The sequence below is a fragment of the Galeopterus variegatus genome, unplaced genomic scaffold, assembly GCF_000696425.1.
Source record: "Galeopterus variegatus unplaced genomic scaffold, G_variegatus-3.0.2 Scaffold939, whole genome shotgun sequence".
Taxonomy (NCBI): Eukaryota; Metazoa; Chordata; class Mammalia; order Dermoptera; family Cynocephalidae; genus Galeopterus; species Galeopterus variegatus.
The window spans coordinates 88,469-106,137 of NW_007727050.1; the positions used below are offsets into that span (position 1 = coordinate 88,469).

General features: G+C 48.5%; 1 protein-coding gene across 1 annotated transcript in view; it reads right to left on the minus strand.

The window, feature by feature from the left end:
* Positions 1-141: 141 nt before the first annotated feature.
* Positions 142-17,669, minus strand: part of KIF13B (kinesin family member 13B) — a 160,856-nt gene continuing 143,328 nt past the window's right edge. The window contains exons 39-42 of the mRNA XM_008573609.1: positions 7,013-7,075; positions 4,021-4,485; positions 3,603-3,939; positions 142-719 (exon numbers count right to left, since the gene is read on the minus strand). Of these exons, the coding sequence (XP_008571831.1) occupies positions 472-719; positions 3,603-3,939; positions 4,021-4,485; positions 7,013-7,075 (1,113 nt within the window). The 3' untranslated portion in view covers positions 142-471. The remainder of the gene's footprint in view (positions 720-3,602; positions 3,940-4,020; positions 4,486-7,012; positions 7,076-17,669) is intronic.

A 17,669-nucleotide genomic window follows, 5' to 3' on the forward strand; every position in this document is an offset into this window, starting at 1 on the left:
TTCTGCTAAGGGAATATATGGCAAACAGAAGACTTTCCAGGTGCAGAGATGCTAAAACACCCGCACAGGAACCGCTAAGAAACCCCATGGAGAGCAGCGGGTCAGGGGGGCCAGGTGTGCCTGCACACAGCAAAGCCTAGCCCAGGAGGCAGCCCGAGGGGCGAGGGCAGGGGGCACTGGGCCTCCAGGCCGAGGGGAGCCCTGCGGGGGCGAGGAAAGGCACAGTGAGGATCGCTGTTTAGATTCAGACATGAAGGGGGGCCCAGAACAGAGGAAAAGGCACCAGCAACGAACATTCCCTACAGCTCCTGGAGCTTCCCGTGCCCACAGGCTCAGCTGCTGCCACCTCCCCCTCCTCCTCCGGGGAGGTCACCAGCCCGGTGTCATGCAAAGGCCTTGTTCCCAGCTGCCCAGGCTGTCCTGCAGGGGCTGCAGGGGCCCAGCTCCTCTAGGTGGTCACTGGCTGGCGGCTCAGCTGGCCCAGGATTTCCGGTTCTCGGGGTTCTTGTGGCTCCTGTCAGCTTTGGCCAGGGCGGCCGTCAGTGAGGCCAGGTTGGTGGCAGAGCCCGAGAGGGTGGCGCTGCGGCGGGCCTCAGGTCGCAGCCCTGTGCTGCGCCGCCGCCCGGGGGCCCTGCGGACGCGGTCGGGCCTCACCAGCAGCCCATGGCCAGGGCTGCACTTGAAGTACTGCTTGCCTCCGATCGAGCCATCGTGCTTGCCTGCGGGGAGGAGAGGACGCTGACACAGTGTCCCCAGACGGCCACCTCTGTGCCACTGCTGGGCACAGGCCCCTCGCAGGTGGCTCACGGGCACTGGCTGCTGTCCAGCAGGGCCCGGATGACCATCTCCTGGGGCAGCAAGCAGTGGTCAGCAAGGACTGACACTCCTGGGCTGCCCCAGTCCTGCAGCCTCAGGGGTGGGCAACAGCCCCTGGCGGGGGAGGTGCTACAGCCCAGGGACACCCAGCTACCAATGCAGAGCGCCCCCACCCGGGGCACAGGTTATTTCTCATCTGAGGGTGGCAAGGTCAGCCTAGGAAGGACGGCAGCAGTAGAGTGACTCTTGTTCCTAAATCAGTTCAAGGGAAACCCAAATGACAGCCACTCCCATGCCATTCTGGATGTGTTCAGACAGGGTGAAGATGGCTTTCCCGTGTAAACAAGAAATGTTTGCAGAAGGGGACGAAACAGAGCCCCGGGAGAGTGGGGGGTGGGGGGGAATGGGGTGGGACGCCCAGAGCAGAAGTCATCAGGAATCTTCTGGCCCCGCCTCGCCAGCCGCACTTGGACTGGCATGGCCACGCCCCCAAGGATGACCTCTCTCCTCCTGGACACTGCCATCCCTCACCCGGACACACCAGCACCGTATCCTGGGCCCTGAGGCCCCTCAGCCATGTTCCAGCCCCAACTGTGTGTCCACAGCAGCGCCCCACCCTTCCAGTCCCTCTCTCCCTGACTGACCAGTTGTCACCGTCTCCACGGCTGTCCCCAGGCTGAGCCACCATCTCTGAGCCGGACACCCCTGGCCTGGACGTCTGCACCAGCCTCCCGGGTGGCCTTCCTGTTTCCACACTACCCCAAGTCCAATCTCCACAACAGTGATCTTTTTAAATCTTCTACTCGTTTCGAGTCATCCTTTGTTCCCTAACAGGGCCACAAAACCCTCTGTGATCTGGCCACCATGCAGCTCGTGTTCCTCATGGGCAGGTGGCTCGGCTCTGCCTCCAGCAGGCAGGACCCCTGGGCTGCACCTGCCCCAGGCCCTCCCCTCACATTGCTCGTGCCCTCGCTTCCCTTAATACCAGCTAGGACACACCCTATATGCAACATCCTCTATCCCCTTAGCCCATTTTATTTTCTTCATGCCATTTACTACTATCAAAATTCTATTTATTTGTTCATCTCCCCTCCAAAATAAAAGTCCAGTTAGATCAGGGACTCTGTTTTGCTCACTGAGGTATCCTCAGAATCTGGAATCTAGAATAGGAGGTGCTCAATTATTATTTGCTGTATGAATTAAAATTATTTGCTAACCCCCCTTTAATTGGTGAGCTCAAATGCAGAAATAAACTTCTTTCCAAATTCCCCTTTGCATTTCAGCAGAAATGCATTTTTAAACATTTTCCAGCCTGCACTGCATTAATCTGAACCACTTCTAATTCAAGCTATTGTCTGCCAAATTATTTCTAAAGGCAGTGAGTGACTTCACAGTGAAGCTCACGGGCTGGAGACAAAGGAGGCACAGGGTCTGCAGCCAGGGACAGGCAGGTGCCCTCAGGTGGCCAAGATGCTGGGGCAGGCCCCACTGGGCTCCACCAGAAGCCCACTCCGACATCGGCAGCCCTGCCCCAGCCAGCAGGTAGCCCAGGGTGGGTCGAGCATCCCGACAGTGTGACAGAGGAGCTCCTCCCTCAGGTGGCAGCATCCGATCACAATCACTTCCTGCTGGGCCACTGTGACCCCTGCCTCCCACTATGTTCCCAGTGCTGCTTTTCCTAAAGCTCCCCCAGCTCTGCTCTGATGGAGTACCTCGCTGCTCCCACCCTCCGCTGTGTCTCTGCAATGTGACACCCCTGCCCACCTCACTGCAACCCCAGATACCCGAGGCGCAGCCGCTGCAGATGGAGGCAAAACACACGGTGCCTGGCAATGCTCAATCGTCCGGCACAGACACAAAGACCTGCGTCCACACACAGACGTCCAGGCGGACACTCACAGCCCCGTCACTCAGAACCGCTGAAGTGACCCAGTGTGGCACAGAATTCAGCCAAGACAGGAACAAGCACTGGCAGTGCTGTGTGGCATGGACATGCCTAGATAACACTGTGCTAAGGGAAAGAAGCCGGACACGGCAGCCACCCTGCCTGATTCCATTTACAGCAGAGTCCAGACTACACGTTTCAAGTAAATTTAGAGACAAGAAGTAGCTGAATGTTGCGAGGGGCTGGGGGTGGGGTGGCTGCTGGACATCACGTTTCTTTCTGGGCTGTTCTAGAGTCAGATCATGGCAACGGCTGCACAACTCTGTAAATATACTAAAAACTAATGAATCGTACACTTCAAACAAGTGAATTTTATGGTATATAAACTATATCTCAAAAAAGCTGCTTAAAAACAAATAACAAAAAACCTTCTGAAGGACAAAGTATCCCTGAAGTCCTGCCTCAGATTTTAGGGCCACTGTGAGGCCCACTGCTCTTGTGGGAGCTTCTTCCTGCCTCCTGAGGCTCCCAGCCCGTCGGCCAGTAGCCAGGGACGTCCCAGCAACAGCTGGGAGCAATCGCAGCAAACACAGCAGATGTGGCTACTATTATATTTCAAATGCAGAGGCTTCTGTGGCTTAAAAAAAAGTGCATTTAAAATCATTACCAAATGTATAGTAGCTTTCACTGACTGTCTTGGGTTTCTGTGAAATTTCAGGAGGTTACACAAGGAAACTTGTATCTATAGAAAACTGATTTTGAAAAGTGGCAGTGGGAGGCTCAGAGAGGTCCGACGATGTGCCCAGGCACACACGCATCCTGGCGGTGCTTCCCTGGCAGGCCACATCAGCCCAGGAGTCACCTGTGGTGCCAGCACCTGTCGTGGACTAGCTCCACTCACCTGCGGGTAAGTCAAGTTCCACGCCGATCCACGTGCCCTCCTGGAAGTCGATCGGCCCGATGTACCTCACGGTGCCCGTCTTGTTGGTGCCCACGGCCACATACTCTCCCTCTTTGAGCCATTCTGGGATGTCGCCAGCTTCCTCGGGATCGGAGGCACCCTCTGGCTTGCCCTGGACCTGTCCCCCATTGCCACCGTCATCCAGCCCTCCTGAGGCCAGTGGCTCACCCTGGGCACCAGGGGAGCAGCCAGAGCCCCCGCCCAGCATGCGGGTGAATGACTTCAGCTCTGACGTCCGCACCTTGCGGATCCTGAACGGGGAGGTGGGAGCAGGTGCCTGGCACTGGAGGTCCGGGGGCAGATCTGAGCTGGGGGCTGCGTTTGCCTGGGCCAGGGGTCTTCCCAGCTGCCTGGGGACCAGGAGAGCTTCACCCCTGGGATGCTGGATGGGGGCCTCCAGCTGGGGGGCAGGCATGGGAGGCTGAGCAGCTGGCTCTGTGGGAACTGGTGGTGACAGGTGGCTGCTGGGACCCTGCAGCTGGGCACAGGAAGCCACAGGTGGAAACAGGGACTCAGCCTCCAGGGCAGCCTGGCAGAGGGGTGCAGGGGGTGAGCCAGGATTCTGGCTGCCAGCCGGGGCCATGGCATCCAGGCTGGGGACCAACGCATCAGACAGGGTCGCAGTGGAGACACTGTGGGAAAAGTACCCACTGGAGGCTTCACTCAGCGGGCTAGGGGGCCCGTCCTGCCCTTCCGAGGCTGGGGTGACAGCGACGATGGGCGGTGGGGAAGGCGCCTTGGCTGGGGGGTCGCAGATCTTGATGGTGGGGGCCATCGGGCGCACCAGCATAGCAGGGCCGGGGCCCACGCCCTCTCGCTGGGCCTGTGGAAAGGGAGGTACACGGCTTAGCAGCAGGGTCAGGGCCATGTGGGACACCTCAGCTCTGATGGGGAAAGGGCCTGCCTCTGCAGGCGGACAGATCAGCTCCAGCCACATGCCCCTGTTGTGTGCCACGGCCCTGCCCTGCCATCTCTCCATCTTCCTCATGAAACACCTGCCCCGCAGGGACTGCATGGCACGACATGGGACAGCAGCCAGTAGATGCACACGACAGCCTCACTGCCCCAGCACGGCCTCCCGGTGCTCAGGCTGACACCCTGCTTCCCTGGAAACAGATCCCCTGCCCACCCCCAACCTCACAAAGAGAAGGAGAGAATCACTAAAGAGGCCAGAAGAGCACTGTCTCCAGCAAAATCAAAATGATGACGTCATCAGAGCATCTGAAAGTGCCGCAGCAGCGTCACCAGCTCAGCACAGGAAGAGCAGCCACGGCCTGCCACCTGACCGGGGCTCCCTGCTAGCAGTCAAGGGGATATGGAGGGGGACAGAGGCTCCCCGCGGCTGGGGCCCTTTCTCTACAAGGCTGTTCTTCTGGCTGCTGTGGCAGGCCAGACCCATGTCAGAAAATGGGGGCCTCTGATCCTAGGGACCAGCTAGGAGGAGCTGCTGGGCTGGCCTCTCCCCCTTCTGTCACCTGGGCAGGGGACACACACACAAAGCCCATGCCTCATGGTGATGGCGACAGCCACTGCTTGTCCAAATCCTAGTGTTTCTGAGGTGCATGTACGATGTTCTCTGGTTCATAAGATGAGCCATGTGCAGAAGCCGGCAGGTGACCCTTCCCTGGTCACAGTGATGGGGAGGAGAAAGCAGGAACAGGGGGCGGGCAAGGTGGGTGGGGAAGAGAGGGGCGACGTTCAGAGAAAGAAATATGTTTTCCAATATTTACAGGAAAATTATTTATATTACAGGAATGGTCATTTTCCATTTGAAATACAGGATTTATTTGAACTGGGAAACAGCTGCAATCTATAAGTCTCTTACAGTTACTTGGCTTAACTCAACAGTTTGATAAATCACGCATTTTCCCGTGAACTGTCATTTATATTCCTGTTTCCAGAGGCCCTCTTTTCCCCACAAGGCGCACTTTCAGGGTATGAAATTAACGGCACCTCTTGAGATTAACAGCCCATTTTTGTGATGGACCCTCTAGGCTGCAAAATTTACTCAATCCAATAGATCAATAACTCCACCAGCATAAATACTCTAAAAGATTAGTCAATCCTTCAATCACTCTTCTTCTGCAACTGGTACATGTTTTGTTTATTCTCTTCTATTTTAGTACCAATATCTCTGGCCATGCAGGGAAGAATACGCAAACAAAACTACGAGTCGAGAATCTGGACAATATCCAAGGTCCTGAAACAGCTTCCGTTCCATACTCCCCACCAGGTGAGGCCCAGTCGCGACTGGTGCCATTCTTGCTGCCCAGGGCGGTGGGGCAGGTCCCAAGGTGGCACTCCAGCGACTCCGCCTTAGATGACAGGTATGACCCCGGAGGATTCCACAGGAATCACTGGCAAGGCTGGGCAGGAAGCATTAGCATGGCTCAGAGAGGTTAAAGGGCTTACCCAGGGCCCCAGTAAGTGAACAGGCAGGGATCGGGGGTCAGAGGTGCAGTGACACAGACCACAGATGGCAGATGCCACCTGACTGCAGCCTCCGAGCAATGCCATGCGACCGCAGTCCACATGCAAGTTGAAACCTAGCTGCCACCTTTGGATTATACCCTTACTGTGGAGCGAGACATTTCCAGAGACTTCTGTGAAAGCCCAGACTTGAGGAAGCCAGCACAAAGAGCACAAAGGCTGGCTGGGTGGCTGCCCTTGCTGGCAAGGCCCTGCTCCTCCTTTCCCCTGGCCTGGTATCAGCAGGGGAGGGGGCCCCACGAGACCATCTGCAGCCAAATGCGTGAACACCAAGCACACACCAGAGTAAAAGGGCCTTTTAGAAATGAGCGAATTCTTGGAGGTCTGACTTTTCTTTCAAATTACTGGGGCCTTTTTGCTGTTGTTTTAATAAATAAAATCTGCAAAGAGAGAGCATTTCCTAAGAGAAATGGAAGCACGGTGGGAGAAAAAAGATTGGCTACTCATGAGATCAGAAGTGCTGTTGAGCTGCAGGAGATCATAAGAGACTATTTTCTCCCCAGCTTAGCATTAGTCTTTTCACGCTGAGATCATGTATCAGGATGAAATGTAAAACTGAGAATTAAGCAGACACTTGGAAGAAGAAAATTGTTCTGTTTATAGAAATCTCCTTTGCCTAGCAGTGGGCTATTAAAGCCGCAGACTCTATTAGCAGGCAAGCACCGAAAAGTTTAGCAATCATATGATTAACAAGTTGAAAATAGAAAAGTGTATAACAAGGAGAATACAGAGGGAGAAGACAGTGACCTATATTACAGTTAATTATCAAAACAGGAACGCTAAGACAAAAACTGTGGTATGGACCAAACAATTTCAGACACGCTGTATGTGGGGCAGGCGCCAGCGGCTGATGGAGTCACCTCTTGCATCCTGGTCATCAAGGCATCCAGGAAGGCAGACTGCACTATGATCTTGGGCACGGGAGAGGGATCAGCTGGAGAAGCTTCTTATGGGACAGACTGGAGAGTGCCAGGAGGACTCCAAGGTGAACGTTTACAACTCTCTGCGACTCTGACACCACGTCACTGCCAATCAGGCACCCAAGCACCAGGGGCTCCATGCCAGACAGGAAATGAGGACCCCACCAGGGGCTCATCCCTGACCAGGGAAGCAAGACTCATGCTGAACTGAACAGTACACGTGTGTGCTCAGCACTGGCCCGCACCTCTCTGCAATCATAGACACACACGTTGACCAGGGTGGTTCTGTACAGACAACATGACAAGACCCTAGGTGGAGAAGTGACTGGGACAGGAACAATCCGGAAAGACTTCAGGCAGTGGGTAGAAGCCACACCAAGCCTCGATGGCCAAGAGGACTCATGGCAACGTGGGGTCCCAGGAAGTGAGAAGGAAGGAAGCCAGCGGTTATGCAGAGACAGAGCAGGCAGGGATACATGGGAGGCTTTGGGTGCCTAACCAGGGGGTGAGCACCACCAAGTCCTGAGCAAGGAGGATGCGGCAGATTAGCAGGACTAACCTGGCAGAGGAACTCAGTTGATTGGAGAGAAGTCCAAGCAGGCAAACCAGTAAGGAGATTCCAGCAAGAGAGCACGTAAGAGGGACAGGAGCTCTCTAATAAACAGGACATAAGCAACATCACAAGAAAGGACTTCATGGCTTATGGACACATGGTTCAAAGGGCATTAAAAAAAAAAAAAATCCCCCAAATGAGAGCCTGGATAAGCAACAGAGAAGCAGAGGAGGAGAAGGAATCAGAAATTCATTTTGAAGATGCTGAGTGATATGGCAAATGTGACCGTCTCTGGAAGGAAGCAGGAGTCATCCACCTCTGCCTCTGTCCCCTCTGCTCACCTCTGGCAGGACAGGCCCAGGATGAGCTGCTTTTTCTTGCTGGATCCTCAGGGAACAGCTGGTCCCTACTCTATTGTGTAATTTAAGTTGCCTACAGACGGAGCTGCCCCACCTGTAAGTTTCCCTCCCTCAGGCCCTAAGCAACCCAGCTGCTTCTGGTTCCGTGTGCACCTGGACACCTGAGGCTAGTATGCAGTGAAGGCCTTCCAGACAGTCCGTGGGCACAAGGCTGGACCAGCCGAGCCTCCCTTCCTGTCGGGGAGCCCACACCTTAACCAAAGGGAGAGGAGCCCAGGGGGAACCAGACGGCCCACTTAGTATGGTATTAACCTGAGGTCACAAGAACAAAATAAACTCATTTTGGCAATGGGTACCATTACAGCCACATGTGCCATGGGACTGCATTTGGAAGGAAAGTGCTAGAAGGTGAGGGAACAGTGGTAGGATTTGAGAAAAGGCACAGAGGAGAGGTGACTCAGTAGGAAACCACAAGATAAGGCTTAAAAAGATGTAAGGACCAAGGGCATGCACTGAAGGGTACACGCTTTACCCTGCAAACACAGGGGGGGTGGGGGGGGACGGTTCTGGCTGGAGACCAGGGAGATCCAGGATCAGAGGCGTGTTCCAGACAGACAAAATGTCGGCTGTCGCGGCAGAATGGAGAGGATGGCCTGGTGGCAGCAAGGCCACTGTGCATGACAAGGGCCTCCAGCCTCTACCTCGGCCCCGACACGCGGCTCTTCACCACTGGTACAGCTTGGCCGTCCACATCGGCCCCACTGTCAGCCCCTCAGGAAGTCATGCATGGCTTTAGGCATGTGTCCTCACTCCACCTCACATCCTGGAGTACAGGGGCGGCTGTCTGCATCTTTATTTTTCCCTACAGCATCTAAAGTCCCCCAAATGCGAAGGTGTTCAGAGTATGTAGGTATTTCTCAGTAAAGGCAGAAAAAAAGTTTCTCAAGCACAAACTCCAATACTTACATTCTTCGGTTAGATCTTAGTAAAAATAGACAAGAATGTGGAATAATTACTTCCATTAAGGTGAAACGTACCCCTTTAAAGCATAAAAATGTAAAAACTCCACCAATAATGGAACAGTAACCACCTAGGACAAAACCTTTTCTAAATGACAAAATTCTAGCCCTTCTAAGTAGAACATGGAAGCAATTCACATTTTCCTTTATGACTCTGTGATTAGAAAACTCCTGCAGATGCTTCGTAAATATTTGCTGAAATGCTTTTCAGGACCAGGTTGACCACAACACTGGTTCTGACTCTCCATGTATGAATTCAGTGCATCAAAGATTTCATCAGGTCTTACCACATACAGGGCCCTGCAGCCAGTGCCGTGGGCAGGAAGGGAGGGGCTGGGCTCTCAGTGACAATCTAGGGGTGAGGGACCCGTGAGCAGATGACTAACATGAAGGAAGGTGACGGATACTAGAAGGGGAGTTTCAAGAGCAGAGAGGCTTCAGAGGAGGAGGGGATCGCAAACAGAACGTCTAGAATACCAGATGAGGGTGGTTTTATTTTGCAGCCACCTCGAGTGGCATGACCGAGGCAGGATTGCAGTAGAGCCCCCTTCGTGCCCAAAGTGTTCCCTGCATTCGCTTGTCTACCCTGGGAAAGCTGCTCACTCTGCCAGATCTTGGGGAAGGGAGACCCATGGACTGACCTGCACTGGGCAGAGGGAACAAAGGTCACGGCCATGTGGAGGCGGCCTGGGGAGCTCATGGCTGAACTTCAAGCAGCTAAGAGCTTTCCCAGGCTACTGAATGAAGCTGTGACCACAACTATGACTTTGATGATTATCCTTAGATGGGGGGGGATACTAAACTTAGCAAGATCAACTAAGAAGTTAATTCAACGGTTTGGTGTAGAGCTAATAAGAGCAGAACATAGATGGTGAGAGGAAGAGGAGACAGAGACCAAAGTTCAGGGATATGAAGAAGACCAGTCAACAGCTGAAACAACTGGCTGCAGAGACTGGGGAACAGTCAAAGACGACACCCAGACAGGACGGGTGTGGGGCGGGGAAGCAAAAAGTGCGTGCGCGCGTGTGTGTCTGAGTGCGCGCGTGCGTGTCTGAGTGTGCGCATGTGTCTGAGTGTGCACGTGTGTGTGCATGCATGTGCATGTGTGCATGCATGTATCTGTGCACGTGTGCGTGTGTGCATGCAGGGTGGGGGGACAGAGCCTTCTATATTTGGCACTGGCCCATGATGAATTCAGCAACCTTTTTAAGAGTGCTACATACACCTACAAAGTGTACTGAAACTGTCACTGTGCCGTCTGTCCTTCACACATAACCGCTCAAGTTTCCAAATTGGTATTGTTTGCATCTTCAAGCTCTTTTACATATCCCCTGTGCAGGCAGCTGCCTCTGGTTTCAGGAGCTCAAAACTTTCAGATCATAAGTTCATTAATACTTATGACACATCTGGTAACTATTAATAAAAATGACTGCAAAGTATTTTGCAGCTATAAATATGAAGAAGTAGTCCCAGGAGGCAAGCAAATGTAAGAACAATTATCTACATTTCACACGACAGACTCCGAGGCTCAGAGAGCATTTACCTAATGGTAAATGAGTTGGTGACAGAGGAGGGAAAGGTCTAAGTTCTCAAGTGCCAGCTGAGCCTGCAGTCATCCTGTCTACTGAGCACTGCTGAAACCTAACAAGTGACTAGGTTCCAGGCAACAGGACGGCTTAGAAATATTTCAGGGAAAGGGGGATGGTCACTTCTCAGATCCTATCTCAACACTTTTTAACTCTGGCTGTCACATGCTACACGAATACAGGGGATATCAGCTCAGAGTTTCTTAACTTGGTATAAAAGCTATTTTAGAGACCCCTCTGCCTAGAAGAATGAAGTTTTAACTCCTCGCACGACACACAAGCTCCCGACAAGGCTGCCCTCGGTCTGGCTGTCACACTGCGCCCCTTGGAACCCCCTGGCACAACATATCGGTCCCCCACGAGGCTGCTCCCTGCCTGGCTGTCACGCTGCATCCCTCAGAACCCTCTGGACATGCAGTTCCCCCTGGTGAATCCCTCCTCATTTCTGGGTCTCAGCTCAGGCTTGATGCAATCTTCCTAAAGCTGAAGGTAGATCTGCCCGCCCCGGAGTCATCCCCAGACATGCACAACGATCAGTGGCAGTGGTCTGTCCACCTATCTACGTGGCTGTAAAGGAGCATCTCCAAATTCCAAACTCTACGAAGGGCAGGGATCATGACTCATGAATTCACCTCCGTATTTCCACACATAAAGCAGTATCTTAATGTATATTGAATTAATAAACAAATAAACACATGAATTACTTAATAGGAGACACAAAGGAGACTAACTATACAGTTATACAGAATTTGGAAAAGAACATACATTCTTTTCAAAAAGAATTTTAAAAAGAAATTTGGGCATAGGGGTTGGTAAAGGGGAGAAGAGGTATCAGTTGAAGGGAAAAAATAATCACTTTAAAACTTCCTAACATTGAATTTTCTGATGCATTTTTTCTTGTTTGAAAATAAACCTTTCCTAATAATCACCCCTTACCCTGAATTTGATAAGTTCTTAAATGCCATTTTTTAATTGTGCCTAAATTAATATAATCTTCTACATCTTTGGGTTTTTTTAGACACTAATCAATGATTTAAATTCAAGTATAGAAAATATTTTAAAAATACATTTTAATATTTATCAAGAGATATAAGATTTACTTTTTGCTACTAATAACTAGTAGCCAACCTTTTGTTTTCCTGATGCTAAAGTGGAAAAAACATAAGAAACGAGAGAGAGCAGAGGTAGTGCGCAGAACTAAGTACTCCCTACTCTTCGAAAATGTTCTGATAAAAGTAACACAGCAATGGGCTGGCTGGTCAGCTCAGCTGGTTCCCTGCAACACCAAGGTCAAGGGTTCGGGTCCCCTGCTACCCGTATAGCCAGCCGCCAAAAATAACGTATGACGGACAAAAATCAGACACGTGTAGCTATCTGAAGCTTGTGTTCAAGTGTTCACAAAAATCTCACAGGATTGTGATATTGATCAGAAACCTGAAGTCCCCTTCCCAAGCTGGACACATGGATACTGTGAAGGCAACCAGGGTAACAGCGCCTCTGGCGAGGGCTAGCTGGTGCCACCAGTCCCCCTCCCTGGGTGACGTGGCTTGGAGAATTCATGTGGGCGGGATTGCCACCTTCCAGACATGTAACCCCAGAAGTGATCAGGTTTACACAGAGGACTGACGTATTAGTAAGAATGCCAGGTTACTCACTTAAAATTAGAAACATAACTGTCAGGTGGACAGAACCGCTGGCGTCAGCACAGCTGACACGCACCACCCAGATGCCCTGGAGCTCTGGCATGAAGCAGAGGCTGCTCGGGGCTGGGGCAGCGGGGTGGGTGCTCGGCACGTGTGCAAACGTCGTTATCACATCTCTGGAACCGTGTGTGCTGCCTTCCGAGATATTTCTAAGTTTGTTTATCATAAGTACATTTTTAAGCAATCAATAATTATATCTGATCTAGAAATCGAAAGTTTCTACTTGTGATTATTAGTCCAAAGCCATTCAAGATGCAACATTATTTCTACTTTCTTTTGAACAAAGGATGGAAGATTTTATTAATTTACTCATTCACAAACATGTATACCAGGTCCTACCACATTCTAAGGACTGAGCCAGAGCTGGGGATACAGTGGGAGCAACTCCAAGAGCAGTCCCTACACTCATCAGGTCTAACCCTGAAACTCCTCCTGGATTTTAATTACACCAAACAACCGAAAGGCCCATTTCTCCTATCAATAAGTACATTATTTTATCAGTGGATAAAAGTGAACACCACCATCCAGACTTTTAATTTCTTTATATTACATACGTGTTAGTCTAACTTATTCTAAGTATCACATACACAAAATTTTAAATATTAATATTTCTGGAGTTGCCAGTAAAGATAGTTTTTTAACTTTTAGAATCAAGCTATTTCACTTCTAAACTTCTACATGATAATTATTAAAACTTACTTAAATATTACATGAAAAAATTTATACAGATTTTTAAAGGATATAATATTCACTTAATCTAAACTGATGGTTATTAGTTTTTCAAGTGTCCATGAAGGATGAAGAATGTTTACTTAAATCATAAAATGTTTGTTAATCTAAAAACCTTAAAAATAAGGTCGAAATCCAGCCTGCCACCTGCTTATTATGCCCTGTGAGCTAAGAAATGATTTTTACATTCTTAATGGTTGAAACAAATCAAAAGAACACTTCATGACATGAAAATTATGTGAAATTCACATTTCAGGTTATAAAAAAAGCTTTATTGGCACACAAGCAGAATCATTTGTTTAATATTGTCTACGGATGGTTGTGACAGAGACCACGTGGCCCACAAAACCTAAAATATTTACTATCTGGCCCTTTACAAAAAAAGTTTGCCAGACCCCTGGTCTAGAGAATCACACAAAAGCGCGTGGTGCCCATTCCTGAGGAATGACTGGCAGAGGCCTTCTGATTGCCTCCTCTGCTGCCTCAGAAATTCTCTTATTTGCTGGAGAGGATCAGCTACTACATGTGATTCTGAAGACAACTTTGTCAGCTTAGTATCTCTAAGCATGTCAATATATTACCTATAAATTTCTGAGGCAGAGCTAGACAGCAAAATGTTATGATTCTGGAAAATGAAAATCAAGAGGAGTCTTCTAACAGTACTACGAGTGCCTAAGAATTTATCACTATAGCAAATCAGTTGCCCTGAATTAAGAGAAAAAAAGGTCTGCTCCACAAGGCCTGGGCAAACTGCCTGTGTTGACTCCAGCATGCCATATCCATGCACATCTATCACGGCGGTATTAAATCACAGGGGAAAGTGTTCATATCCATTCATATCCATTTTTTAAAAGATGACCGGTAAGTCAAGGGATCCTAACCCTTGACTTGGTGTTGTCAGCACCACACTCTCTCATGTGAGCTCACTGGCCATCCCTATATAGGGATCTGAACCTGTGGCCTTTGTGTTATCAGCACCACACTCTCCCAAGTGAGCCACAGGCCAGCCCTCATATCTGTTATTTTTTTAAAGAGCCAGAAGGGTTAAAGAAAAACTGAGGGCTGAAAAACAAGGTATAGATCTGTTTTCTTATTTTAGCTAACTAAAATAAGGAAAAGGATAAACCCTTATTCGAGACACAAGGACGTGCGTTTATGTAGTCCATCTCATCAAGGAAGTCCGAGCACGACTGGTCTAAAACAGCATCCCCCTGTGCATAAGGCAAGGACTAGAACTTGTGCGTGTTTCCCCTATTTCATACGTGGAAGAGTCACAGTAAGGAAAGATGGATAATAACACAAGCATCTTTTCAGTGAGCACCAGAGACATGCAGGACACGGCCCTCTCTACTCAAGGCTTTATCGACCTACCACACTTGAAGTTGTGTTGAAACAGGAGAAAAATATCCCTGCAGTGAGTGAGGCAGCTCTAACCAAAAGGCGCAGACACTAAAATAAAGACAGGATAACAATGTGACTGTGCTCTTGATGGTGGAAATTAAATCTGACCATTAACTCTTTAATTCCCCAGATTAATCAAAGACACCATTTGGAATTCCTAACTTTGAAGTACATAAATAGCTTCATCTGAACACAAACTTCTAGATACATGAAAAAAGCCATTATGCCAAATTAATTCAATCTAACTAATTAGAGAGCAGGAAGTTCTTTCAATTATTTTATGTGCTGTCTGAGAAACACACTTGAATATGAGTACAGATTTCGTTAATTGCAGTTCATTATTTTCCAGATTAGTCACTAAACTTGCATCAGAAGGTCAAAGACAGCAATTTTGTCAGCTGCCACCTCTTTTGCTACAGTATCTTTGCATTTCTGGAACTCAGACAGAAATTGATTATCAACAAAAACAAATCTCCATAAAAACAAGAAACTTAAGTCACTATGAATAAGTTCAAACCAGAAGATTTTATAAATCTTTGCTTTTAAGCTTTCAGAATAAACTGTGAACTTTCATCTTACAAGATCCATGAGCCTTTCCAAATCCACCTGATATACGATATTGAAAAATAATACCAGGAAAATAATAGCATCTTGACCTGAGAACCTGCTGGTTCCAGAGAACAAGTTAATAAACATTAATCTTTTCATTAGAGCTGCACCGTGGCTGTGCATTTTTCCACGAGGGCGGGAACTGAACATTCTTGTCTGAAAATGTCAAGGACATTCTGATTAAAAGTATTTTTTTTTATAATAATTATCCCTTCATTACACCGTTTATGCCTCTCCTGTGCCTAATCTAACAATTAAAATGTGAGGAATGACTGGTAGAAACAGGACCTATGCTCCTCCTTGGTTCTTACCTGGATGATTTTAGTCTCAATCACTTCCTGTTTTTAAAAACAGAAGTGACAGAAATCCCATGGTTTTTTCCTTTCCTTTTTTTTAGGGAGTCCCTTGCTATCCATAAATCATTTCACATATTCCCAGTTGACACCATTCTCTTTGTTAATTTCATTTCTACTGTTCTATGACTTTCTTCCTCCTGCTCAAGTGAAAAGATCCTTAACCAGTTCTCCCCCTCCTTCGGTGCTGATGTCCCTTGAATGTTCACAGTCAGCTCTCTTAGTCATTGTTTGGTCAAGCTATAAATAACTCCTTTAATCTTTCTCCATAAATCATTTCTGAGCTTATTCTCTGAGATAATTCCAACGGGTCACTGTATTTCTAGTACTAATAAATCCACAACCAAGTGAAGTAATCTAAGTGTCGTATAATAACACCAAAAAGAGAAAAAGGGAAGAAAATACTAAAGAGAATCCAGGTAAGGGTGGGGGCATGTTTAGGAAGGACAGTGCGAGTTTCCTTATTACTATGACTGTTTCAGAGAAGGAGTTTTAAATCTCCAGTTAGACTGGGATAGAAACGTGAAAAGGAAATAGTTTTAATATCTTTCATCATAGGTGGGAAATAGAGACAGAAATGGTTTCTAAAATGATGAAAGAAGAAAGCAGAGAGTGGGGCAGAAATCCAAGAGTGTGTTATTAAACGTGGTCTGTTTGGTTACCACGTAGTCTCTGTAGATCCCAAACCATTTGGAAGTTTTTGTTTTGTTTTTTTTGGTGCTATTTCACATTATAAACCTTAAGCAACATTACCTATTTACTGTCTCTATGACTTAATACAGTATTACGCCAATATTCACCCCTGACTGTACTGTCGAATGGATCCAGATTCCTTTAGGCACATGCAAAGTTCTGCATTTTTCTGGAATCTTCCTTTGATGTTATTTTAAACATGTAAACCACTAGACAACAGCGTTTAACTATCACTTGTAGAGGCCTCTGGAAGTGCTGCATGCACAGGCAGCGGCAGCCAGTGAGACGGGGTCCAAGCTCGGGGTGTCCGTGTATCTCATTAAGCCACTGCTGAGTGGCACCAGCAGGGGCCTCACACCAGCCTGCGGCGGAGCAGCCAGCGGGCAGGGCCATCTAGCAACGGTCTCGGTGCTCGTCCTGTCTCAGGCCTACTGGACTGGCCACACAGACGGAGGGATGAACACGGGTCACTTTCTTTCCATAACATATCTAACAAAGTCTCCCATTATCTCTTTGGTAGAAAGAGAAAGAAATGTGCATTGGAGGTGGCAGTTCTCAGCTACACAGAGCTGAAATCTGCTGACCCACTGCTCTGTGGCTTGAGGGGGATCTACTTGCAGATGACACTGGCTCTTCCTTAGGCCCTATAATTTTCTACATTTTGTTTGTGACTTAAATGCAGATAGATTATAACTTTAAAAAGTGTGCAGATGATCGCTAAATGTATAATTTTTTAAAAAAAAGATTCTTCAAAAAGATTGTTATGGGGGCAGGGGGAGAGGGAGGGAGGAAAAGGAGGAACTGGTAAAGGGACACGAAAATCAACTATACTGTGTATTGATAAATTAAAATAAAAAAATAAGAAATAAAATATTTTTATGTTCTAGGAATGTTAAAACAAAACCAAGATGACAAATTGTAGAAATAAATCTGAAGTTCCTCATTTAAGCATTTTTACACATCAATTAGACAAGATCATAAAAGAGAACGGCATTGATAAGAGAGCAAACGGACAGAAAATCTGGCAATGCTAAGTGAGCAGAAGCACGACGACCTTCTCCTTCCAAAAACTAAAAGGGTAATTGTTTGCTACCACAGGAGAAGTACATGATTCAGACAAGGAACACGGCCGTTCCACTACTTTCAAGGCTAGGGAAACGTCTCTCACTTCTGGGCTCCCCACGTTAGGCAGGACGCTGGCAAGACAGCTGAGGCACCATAAAAGCCCTCTTCAGATAAGGTGTAGGGGGACAAGTCACAGCTGCCAGGACCGGAGGAGGCCGGGAGCCAAGAACCCCCTGCTCCGCTCCCTTCAACCCCTGGGCAGGCAGAGAAAACTGAGGCAAAGATTGGTTAGAAAAAAGATGGCCTTTCTCCTGGATGACCCACAAGGAGAGGGAGTAGATATTATTTTTTTAAAAGGCAGAATCTCAAATTGCAGGTGTCAAATCTAATTTACAAGTGAGTGGGTCTCCATTACAATAGCATTTCTGTTCTTCCTGTGACTTTGTGATTCTACTGGCACTCAACGTTCCATTTCCAAGGATGAAACCACATTCAGGGTGTAACAGCTTAAAGCATGTTTAAAGCGA